The following is an 11649-nucleotide window of genomic DNA, read 5'->3' as shown; positions in this document are numbered from 1 at the left end:
TAACACTTCTTCAAAACTTTACTAAAATGTAAAATATCAACACAAAAGCACATTAATGTCCAATGTCTGCAGTATCTCAAGTTCCCTTGCTCTTCCCATTATGTACGTACAGGGCAGAAATGTAATAGTGTTACATGAAGACTTCAATTAGGGCAACCTGATAATCATATAACAGATGATTTACAACATTTATTAGTGTATATATATTACAGTAATCTAAAAATAATTTTTAAGGTTTTTTTCAAACTTAACATTGGCATATAACAAATGAAGTTTACATCAGAAAGTAACAACTGACCAAAAATAATGAACCCTTCAGAATGAAAGGCAATGGATGGATCTGCTTAAAGCAGAGAATCAAATGAAAAAGATGTGGTAATGAGAATTAATTATATGATGGAAAACTTTTTCAAGTATGACATTCAGAAAAAATCAAGCATGATAGTGAGATCTATATATATCAAATGAAAAAGAAAACAAACATTGGAATATCCTTGTGAATTTGACATTTTTCTTTAAAATATGAAAATGAAGTACAAATTGTGAAGAACTTTATTTTATCAATTAAAAACCCTTAATCTGACTGTAGATTTCAAAATATGGTGCAAACAAATGATGGACTGGACATCTTGTATTAACCTCTATAGAATGATATGTTAAAAACAGACAAATTATAAATAAAAATAAATAAAATACTTAAAAACACTTTGTACAGTACAAAATTAAGTCTCCTTTCAAATAATTTCTTAAATTAATTAAAATAAATGTCCATAATATTCATTAAAATAAATAAAAGATAGAAAGAAGAATTATTGACATCATGTTTGACTGGCTTGTAAAGTATTTGCTTTTATAAATTTTATATACTCTGTGACAGAGAAAATATGGAGCGTGGGTTTAAACAACAAACTCTTAAGAATATTGATTGTAGTTGAATGGGGAAAATCCTGAAGTGATAAAAAATCATTGATTCAATTATGGAGCTATACTTCACAATCCAGTCATATATTGTTTTACACCTTTCTATGAGCACATTTGACATACAGTGCTTATACAGCATGCATCTTTATACAACTCCTTCAGTTTTATTGTAATATTGTGAGTTGTTATTCTATACAGATGAACTAACTTTAGGTGGTGTCAAATCTCCCATATTTCATACAATACATTTACCAATACTTAATCAAGATGTAAACAAAATTATTTGATAGAAATATTTAAAATAAAGTAGATTTTTTTCTGTCACTCAAATATGCTATATGCTATTGACAAATATCCATCAGTACCTGTGATGTAGCAGGCACTTCTATTTTTGGTTTTGATCTACCATAGACATTATGTTAATTCTAGCTTAATAAGCTGAAAACTGACCAACCAAGCTTGTTTAGATATTCAAAATTATATTCCCAATACAAAATGTAAGACCCTAAAATTCACACTTTGACTGACTTCCTCTTCATCCAAAACAAGACACAAAGACTAGAGATGACTTCTTCAACTTCACACACAGAAAGAACACCAATAATTACAGTACTAGAGATAACAAATCACATTAAAGGATTAAATGTCATTGTTTTTTTGTCTCATACAAAAATTATAAACCAACTATTACAGCCAGTAATATTGCTTACTTCAGAGAATAGAGATGGACTTAATCAAATGACAATCACCTAATAAACTTTCTTCTGTAGTAACTTGGACATTGACAAAAGATAAATGATAAACAGTTTATAACTGCCTTGTCCAGTTAAGTACATACAGAAAGTGTAAGAGATCAGGTAATGGCTATTTAATCAAAAGCAGGTCAACTCTATTCCCAAAGTTAACTGTGTTACAACTTAAAATAAGAATGGCATCAAAAAAAGTTCTTAAATATAGACACCATAGACATCAATAACTATTGGTGTAATGAGTAGTTTGTCATTACTATATATAAATGTAACCTTTTATTCCCTTTTCTGTGAATTATACAAATTGACGAACAAAGATGATTCAAGTGACAAGCTGAAGATTTAAATTTGATTTTTTTCAATGTTCTGCCTACCCATTAGACTTTACAAATAAAAAAAGAGCAACTATAGATATTTTTGGCACACACTATGTACAATAGGTATTAATATTTTAGTTATTGAGGTCTCTGATGTAAGTGAACACATCATGGTAGCAAATAAGAAATGCCATTGTTTTCATTACTAATATAATGCAGTATGTTAACTTATACCTGAACACATCTGGCATGTAAACAAGTTGTTTTTCATATAAATATTATTAAATGAACACATTTTGTATAAATGATGACTGATCATAAAATTCAAAAACAAAAAAGAAAAATGTATTAAGTTATTATGTGCTGCTATTAAAGTAAATGTTTTTTCATCTCTTTTAATGCAAATACTTCAAAATGATATATGTGGGAAAAAAATAACTAGTGATCACATCTAACAGTAGGAAATAAAAAAAAATTGGAATTTAAAAAAAAATATGAATGGTTTTAATTGTTATTAATGACTATGAAATTAGTGGTCAAACTGCCAATACACATGGAACATTTTCTAACCACCAATCGCTGACTTGGCATAAACAATTCAGATACAAATATAAGGTCCAACAGAGAATCAGCATATGAAATTTAACAAGTCTCTCACAGACTGAAAAAGACTAATAAGTCATCTTACAGAATACATCAATAACATATATAACTTGTGCTACTCAGCACTGAATATTGCCCTTCACAACACAGCAAACCTGCCCTATTACCATTGTATTAAATCAACACTTTAAACAAGTTACATCTTTCCAAACACATACACACTGTTATGTTTTGCACAAAAAAAAAAAACGAAAAAAAAAAACCAAGGCTGTAATAACATAAAAGTTCTATATGTTTACTTTACTGTATATACTTTGAGCAAATATATGTATCGCCTTACGATGATCCACCCTCTACTACCAACTATTAACTTAATGGTCCACAATTACTTCAGAATAACAGAGTTACTTATTCACATTGATAACACGGTTCCAATTGAAATAAATAAGTTTACATTTGAAGTGAACTTGAAAAAATTCACCAAAGGCATGGATTATACAACTACAAAACTTTCAACCAATAGCTATATTATCTCTTTTTTTATATTTTTCCTTTGATACTAAAAGACAGGCTTTACTTATTTTAAATGGAGGACCTGGCTATTAATATATAAACTACCAAATACAAGTACTTATGTACTACATGTATAAGCTAGAAGACAAGATAAACTAAGACATAATTATCATTTTTTAGTATTTTTTATAACTTTTTATTCTTTTTGTTAGCAAATAATAAACATTTAGAAACATGAACATTCACTTCATACACAAGTATTCTACCATACATTCATTGAACACATTGTGGTAAAAATATCAAGTAGAACACATCATGGTGAACAACTAAACATTACAAGTTTTGATTTGTTCTTTGGTGCTAACAAATCTAAAGTCAAACTTGAGATTGCACAATAGTGAGGTTACTGAACTCCCTAGCTTGTCCATTACATTACTAACAATGCATGTACATTTGTATTTGTATCGTATCAGTACAAAGCGCCAACTGTTCTTACACTCAAGATGTGATTAATAAACAGTAAAACATAAAAATTTGAAGGTAAAATAGAGAGGAAAAGTTAAAGAGACAAGGGTATCCACCTCTCCTTCATGTTTTCACTCATTATGGTTTATTCTATTGACAATGAGTAATAGAAACTTCTCTGTTTCATTATCATTTACATTTCATGCATAAGTAATTCTATATTTAATACAACATAAGATAACAGCACTATTAACCTTAAAAAGGCTAGGGAATTGTTCTTTAAAAGAACAAAGTCATTTGTGTATTGCACACTTGAAAGTCCATAAATAAATATATCTCTCTTTTGAGAGTATACTTTCAACCCATATATTATTCTGCCATAACATTTAAATAATATACTGCAGACATTCATATTTCATTCGAGAACATATAACATATATTCAGACACCACTAATTCAATCACACCATAACTTAAACACGGTCACTGAACATCGATATCTTTCAACTGACACTTGGTTGGCACAGACTGGAAGAACATCTAGTGATTGAGGTAGTCATCAAGTCAGGTTCTCATCCTGACCTTCATATTTAATGTCTGGCGATGATTTCTCTGATTTCTCCTTATCTTCTGTAATACTATTGTTGCCCTTTTTATTACTACTAGGGGGAGTCAACTGGGTAATAACTTGCGCTTGGATATCTGGACTTGACGATCTTTGGAGAGACAACAGCTGTTCCTGTATTTCCTGTGCTTTTTCCTGTAATGAGAAAACACCATTTGTAACAGGGTAATAAGAAGCAATAATTAGAAATTGATGTAAATTGCAATTTTTACTCACACGAAAGAACATTTAAATTCCCTCAAAAAAGCTAACGCTACTTGGAACATTTACCAATCAAAAACAAAGGGGTGATTTTACAATCACAAAAACACATTAAAGCAGAAATAGCCAAAATGGGACGTAAACACAGTAAAAAAACAGAATCATAACAGTAAAATCTGGATATGAAATAGCAGAATCCAACAAAGGGGGACAAAAATCATGCCCGTAAACAATGTAAACACTATACAACATTGTTGAGAACTACTCACCAGCAAGTTTATATCAACCTCGTGTGTCTGTATGTTATGACAGTCTTCTGTTGCAATGTTGTTAAAAAATTTTACTTCCACATGACCTTTTTCTCGAGTTGTCTGAGCAAATGGTGCCATCCATGTTACACATGGTAAAATATCTTGCCACTGATACCCTGTATGCAACAAAAAGTTGGGTTGTATCAGTAAATGTTACACCAAACAAAAATCATATATGACATTTCTTGTCAATATTACTTGTATCATTACTATTCTCCACATTAACTCTTAAAATATTGTTAATAAAATGATGATGTACATGTATCTTAAAATATCAACATTACTTTTCTTTCATCTGGTGCTCCAATAGACATATGATAATGCTAAAAGGAGTGTGATAATGTCCTTTCGACAGAAAGAGTATAAAAAACCAAATTCATATCACATTTTTTTTCTGTATAAGCAAAGTTAATCAAAGGATAAAACTTAATGCATAACCAAGTGAAGGTTTTCAATTCATACCTGAGACTGACAAAGCAATATCCTGATCTGTAAGATGATACAAGGCAGATGCAGCTATAGCACTATAGGTGAACGCTAAACAACCAATATCTAATGTACATAAATCTATCAACTGAAACAACAAATTGAAGGTCTGGTAAGATATCTTATGTGTAAAGCTTGTAGATCAAATAGTAACATTAACTTAATTTTTTTTAAAGGTCTTTAGCTTGAAACAAGTTGAAGTTATTTTGCTGTTTATTTATTGGTATCAATATACACAAAGTTTGTGTAGAAGAATTTTAATTGAACAGTATTCTTACGTAAATAGCTGAGTTTCAAACATAAGATTAAGTCAATGATCACAGCTTACCTGCGCAATCTGAACAAATGCATGAGAGGAGTATTGAGGAAAGACAAAGCCATGTTCTGTATCAGAAATATATTCCACATTTGCCACTTGGAGGTAGATATTTAACCATCCATTGGTTGTCACTGGAGAAAGGTCCCAGTTCAAAGCCTATAAACAGATATATTTATTTTTGAATTTTCAGATTTATTAAGTTAAAAGGATTTTTTATTTAGAAACTGCATAGAAAGAAAACAATATAAAGTTGTTAGTGGTGATGAAAGTTTAACTTCTTTATGTTATCAATTTAAATCTTAAACATTATGCTATCTTAGTTACTTCTAATTTAGCAAACTATTAAATGTATAAAAAAAATGCAGACTTACCTTTAAAATAACAAGCTCTTGATCCATGATCTCGTCCTCTGTGCAAGCACCATCAGTAACATATGCAAACTCTAGAAGCTTAGGTGGATATATTTCCTACAAAAAAAAAAGAATATAAAGGATGGGTATATACAATAACTTTAAAGCTACAACTTTGTACTTCATACTACCTCTTCATTCACTGAAGACCCAGGAGTGGCCTTGAGCTGACATTTTTCATCCTTGTAGGGTTGACCACATATTCACTATATCCATTCCCGTAACATTATTTGTTTCACTTAAATTGACATTAAATGACATTATAAAACCAGGAAGCTCTGTCAAAGATACCCCTGCTCTCCTCCCAGGATATCATTTATTTGTTGTCAAAACATGAAGTTGATATCACTCGAGTCTGAAATTTAATACCACCCACACGGCATACCCACATTAAAGCTGTCAAAATATCGTGGATGACTAGATGCGGTTGCACAGAACACTGCAACAAAATTGGTCTGGATGGACAGATGAAACCAGAATCACTATACACCTTTGATATTTCATGCTCTGAATATTATAATAATTAATTATTCAAACATGAAGTTCCATTTCGTTCCCCGTTAGGTCATTTAGGAAACTTTGAGTGGTCACAGAGACTGCTCATTGAGTCCCCTAAGTACGACAGTACACAGTGGATATGCAGAACAAACCAACTAAGTTTTGAACTATTAACACATTTTAAAGGAACTAACAGATAATCAGAGTTAAAAGAAATTGTTGGACAGACAGTGGCCAAGTGATAAAATAAGATCACATGGAACTTGGGTCAAAGTGGACGTAAAAATAGGACAATAGAAAAGTACTTACTTCTAGTTTTGAAGCAATAAAAAGGCAAGTAATTCCAATCAATTGTAACTGATGTTTCTGAGCATTGTGTGATGAGCCTAAGAAACGATCTAAAAAATCTGTAGCGAGGTAGAAAGTTTCTCTATGTAATCTGTAGACTTCACACACCTACAAACATATAAAAAGTATTAACTTTCATGAGCAATATATAAATGTAGTCTGACCAGTAGTTTATATGGGAGTATGTATCAGTATTGATATAGAAAAAATTATTTCTATTATGTCAAAAGAAAAAAATTAACCACTTTAAACAAAAACTTTGTACAGTATGTAAGTAGAAAAATTGAAAAAAATAATGTTTTTTTAATTGCATAATACATTTTTTAGATGTATATAAAAGCAGTGCTTCATAAGTCAAAGTTGCTGTGTACCAATTTCTAACTGCTTTTACTTGCATATTATGGTTTTATTTTATTTTAAACATGAAAAATGTTTAATCTGTATGTGACCCCATATTAAAAGATAGTATTCATTATTCATAATATTGAGATACTATTTTGATAAATTAAGTCCAAATTAATAAGATTTTGAATCTAAAAAATATATGTATGGTTAAGTGCAAATATTTTAGAGGATTTAAGCTTGAAATTTCTCTAATTTTGCACTGAGTAATTATATGCTATCATAAAAGATTTGATAAGTTTTCTAATTTTTTAATCAATTAAAATATAAAATATATAAAACCAATTCTCTTTCTGCACTTGTGCTTACTTCTATCAACCAGTCTAGCAGGATAGTTCTCATTCTAGGTTGTAATGTGGGATGTCTGTTAAAAACTTGAGGGTTTCTTGTATAATGCTGCTCTTTCTTCATCATATTCTGCCATACTTCTCTAGATTCTGCCCAGCTAAACTTTGGCAATGGTGAATATCTTGAAACAGTTGGTGTAAAATAGTTACGAAATCGAAATTTTGATCCTAATACCAGCTCTGGAGAAGAACTTCGGTCAGAAACAGGTGAGAGAGGTTCACTGGTAGGAACTAAAATACATCTTGTGATGGCACTTTCGTGAGATATTGGGATCTGTGTATTCTGTAAAAAAAGTATCTTCTTATAGGAGGCAACAGCCTTAACTAGCATTTATAAATCCTTTGAAAAATGTTTTCCCTCTCATGGAAGATAAATTTATTCCATTTAAAATTAGTTGCAAATTAAGAATTTCATTCAGTGATACTGTTTTACTGAAGAATTAAGACCTAACTTTGGTTTAGAAATAAGCTTGAATATTAAGTACAGAAATTAAATTTGCCATGAATGCATCAAGTATAATGTACTCAAATTTTTTGTAAAACAAAACAAAAAGAACAAAACCAAAAAAACTCATTAGCAGTAATATTTCAATTTTCAAGAATGCACATAAGGTGTACAGTTCTACAAGCAGCTTCGACTGAAGCATGTTGAAGTGTAAATTTCAGTTATGGCATATACAAATATGAAGAAAATGTGGACAAATTTAGATCATAATTACAATATAATGAATTGATTGACAATTAAACTTAATAGAAAATATTATTTGTACAAAACGAAATAAGAAAACTAGAATTTACATTAATTTCACTCAAAGCTATTTATAGTACACAATACCTTTATGCATATTCATGGTTTTAAATTGTTTAGATTTAATAAGTAGGTCAATACAGAAAATAGAAAGAAAAATTCCTTAAAAATCATTAAAACAGTAACAACTAATTATAACATCATCAACTGAAAACCCTTATATTGGTTTTTAAGTTCAGCATCAAACAACCTGTAACACATCATGTATTTTTTATATTTTTACAGAATTCCATCACATCATAGGGAGCTTACTGGCATGATACATAAACTGCAGAAAATTAATCAAATACCTCAATTCTGTAATTTCTACTTCGTTTACTTCCAATCATTTCATCTTCCAGGTCCTAAAACACAAAGAAAGTTAACTTTATTTGTTACATCAAATTATTCAACAAGCATTCCGATACTCGCGTCCGAATGAATGAACAAAGAAGTTGACATTTTCCAATTTTGCCGCGAGGTTGCCGATGGCGCTTACCTCTTCTGCTTTTCTCTTTCGACAAACAGTGGACGTTTTAGTTGACGATGAATCTTCAATGCTACTTCTTGACTGCAGTCTAGCACTAAAACAAAGAAAAAGAGGTTCAAACTTTATTTCACCTTCCCACCATAACAGGGTAAAATGAGTGTTTGATCTTTTGTCAAGATGGCGCGGGATAAATTTTGAGGGGGTAACGAAATTCAAACATACCTTTTCCTTGACATTCTGGTCAAAGATGCCTTTATCCTTCTCGTCCTGCAAAAAAAATGAAATCTCTGTAAGATTTTCACAACAAATTCACATACTGCACGCTAATTTTGACACTAAATGACCTCGATGTGGCAGCTCAGCTGACAAAGGCGGATGTCCATTATTTACTGTCGTCGTAGTATTTAGTTGTACCCAAAAAATTGCAATGTGCTAATTTATTTTCAAATATATGCTGATTACAAATTTTACGGAAATTATTCCATTGTCACTGAAATATTCACAAATAAAGAAATCCTTCAGGAGCTATCGCGCCAAATCGTACGCCGTCCGATTTCTGTACAAACACTTTGTTGATTCACTTAAAATGCACTCGTTTGAGTATTCGTTCAATATTTCATTATTTCTCAAAACATTTCGACTCTTGAATTCTTACTTCGTTCCTCAAATTCATTTGCTATTTCTAATCATAGAAGTTAATCCATCGCCATTCCCATGTTCACCATTCGACGTTCAATGACCAACTGAACTGTGAAGGAATGCCCCCTATGTTCCGACATCCCGCCAAGGGGGATTTAGCACAAAACAAACAACTCAAATAAACTAATTATCTTTCATTTTGCTTTTGTTTCTTTCTTACCTTAGTCGGGGAAAAATCTTTAAGAAAAACAAAATTAAAACAATACAAAATTTATTGAAGACTCCGGCAGAACTTCCTTTTGTAACCAACGCGCGAAAAACAAATTATGTTAGCAAAAAATACAAAAAAAATAAATCAAAGTATTTAAATTCAATGAAAATGGAAAACTGAATTAATAAAAAATCGATGAGCCCGTTTCAAAAGTAATTAGTCATTTCTGTGACTATGTTATTATACTTTCTTTTGAAAAACTTATGAAACTATCCTCATAAGGGGTTGCTCCTTTATTATTCATTATGAAACTTTACCTACAAAAATGAATATGAAAGTTGCATGTCAAAAAAATCATGTAATGATCAACTATCCAAATATAATATTTTCGATAAAATGCGGTAGATGTATATTTGACAATTCTTTAATTAAAATATGTAAACAAAGACGCTGTTGCCGCCATGTGGAATACACAAAAAGTGCACGCACTTTGCCCTTTGATCCCGCTTGAACAGATTTGATTGGCCTGTATTAGAAAATGTAATCCCGCCCACTTCATTTTCAAACTTCCGGTGAAAACAAAATGGAAAGATTTGGAAAACTTTTTAACACTAGATTAATGAATATTTTAGGAATGGTTCACATTCAAGCTTTACCAGGTTCAACTTTTCTATAATATGAATAATATTAACTATTAAGGACAGATAATCCACATACAGACTCTCCTTTAGATACATTCAAACCAAAATGACACTAACAGACTACTAGTTCATGTAGTTTTGTACTAAAATTTTGACTTTGAGGTACACATTTTTAAAAGTTTTATTTTAACCAGATTCAGTGAATTTAGACCTTTCAAAAACTTTGTTGGATGCATCAGGTCATGGAAATCTACCCACTAGAACCTAGCACTTCTATTCTGGAAAGATCTGTATCCTGCATGCTAGTTCTGAACTACTGTAAATAAAAAACCCGTTCACTTTATTTTTACTTGAGATAATTTTAGTCAAAATATAAACAAAAATGAAAATATCCAATGGAAACATAAAAGATAAACATAAAAATTTAGTTTAATTTTATAGCACCATACTTCATGCATTACAGTATCAGCCAAAACTGGGACTAATAAAAGTTAAATTTAATCCCAAGCCAAAAGTTCAATACATGTATACCTTATTCCCATTTCATGAACTTGTTTGATTTGAGAGCGATTATGTTCATATTTATGTTTATATTAACTAGTGAGCAAAGTTCATTGGCTGAACATAATTTAGACACCTCAATTATCTTGATTGTCAACTGACAAGCCTCAAGTCATAATTTAATAACAAACATTTTTTTTTATCATTTTCAGTAAACTCACAAATCATGTATTGCTTGGAGATATTCTTCTTAAAGACATGTTGAATAAGACTATTATTCTGAGTATTTATATAGAATATGATTATGTTTTAAAAATATTTTGAAACAATTAAGAATTTTTTATAGAAATAAAAAAAATGTTTACTCAAAGAAACATACATTAATATCATTGTATAAATTCTACTCAAGTGGTCTGTTGTAGTGGATTAAATGTGTTGCTGTGGTATTTTGAAACATTATACCTTTTCATTTATAAGAATTTTCATCTTCAAATTAAACATTAAATTTTGGTTGAGAATAAGAAGTTTGCCTTAAATTTACATCAGGTTTTAATTTAAATTTTTTTCTTAAAACAAGAAATAAATCTGTCATTTCCAAAACAAAATTTTCATGGCAATTCTTCACAACATATTTATAATAAAACACAATAGAAACTGTTGTTTTAGCTTAAAGGGGATGTGTCTTCCTGTCTATTGTTTTGTCAGTTTGTTGTCCTCAAGATAAGGACAATCTAACTTGGCTGAGAGAGACAGATCTAACTTTGATAATCATTTATCTGTTATCTTTATTAAAGAAACATTGGATCTAAAAGTGTCAAACCTGTTACATTGTTTAGCAGTAGTGTAACAATTAAATTTAGGGTCAAT

The 11649-nt window shown here is 30.3% G+C and overlaps 2 protein-coding genes across 2 annotated transcripts in view; one reads left to right on the top strand and one right to left on the bottom strand.

Annotated features, from left to right (window-relative positions):
* On the bottom strand, nucleotides 1-9567 carry LOC148615632 (G1/S-specific cyclin-E-like). The gene is made up of 11 exons (XM_088582068.1): nucleotides 9446-9567; nucleotides 9013-9057; nucleotides 8800-8884; nucleotides 8612-8665; nucleotides 7476-7796; nucleotides 6726-6872; nucleotides 5880-5975; nucleotides 5518-5664; nucleotides 5166-5277; nucleotides 4662-4819; nucleotides 1-4326 (listed from the first exon to the last, which is right to left on the bottom strand). Exons 2-11 carry the CDS (start codon nucleotides 9024-9026, stop codon nucleotides 4126-4128), a joined length of 1335 nt encoding a protein of 444 aa, XP_088438194.1. The 5' UTR covers nucleotides 9027-9057; nucleotides 9446-9567; the 3' UTR covers nucleotides 1-4125.
* Nucleotides 9568-10206: 639 nt separating this feature from the next.
* Nucleotides 10207-11649, top strand: part of LOC148615631 (uncharacterized protein F13E9.13, mitochondrial-like) — a 29226-nt gene continuing 27783 nt past the window's right edge. The window contains exon 1 of the mRNA XM_088582080.1: nucleotides 10207-10299. Coding sequence (XP_088438206.1) covers nucleotides 10224-10299 — 76 coding nt within the window. The 5' untranslated portion in view covers nucleotides 10207-10223. The remainder of the gene's footprint in view (nucleotides 10300-11649) is intronic.

This window comes from Perna viridis, chromosome 5 (genome assembly GCF_037379345.1).
Source record: "Perna viridis isolate PV_CMFRI_1.1 ecotype Kerala chromosome 5, ASM3737934v1, whole genome shotgun sequence".
NCBI classification, from domain to species: Eukaryota; Metazoa; Mollusca; class Bivalvia; order Mytilida; family Mytilidae; genus Perna; species Perna viridis.
This window is presented reverse-complemented; position numbering and strand designations above follow the sequence as displayed.

Excerpts from the sequence above, each read along its gene's own strand:
- LOC148615632 (XM_088582068.1), bottom strand. Across the intron at positions 5,976-6,725 it reads TTATTGCTTCAAAACTAGAA|GAAATATATCCACCTAAGCT; the intron begins GTAAGTACTTTT and ends TTTTTTTTGTAG. Across the intron at positions 4,820-5,165 it reads TATTGCTTTGTCAGTCTCAG|GGTATCAGTGGCAAGATATT; the intron begins GTATGAATTGAA and ends TGTTGCATACAG.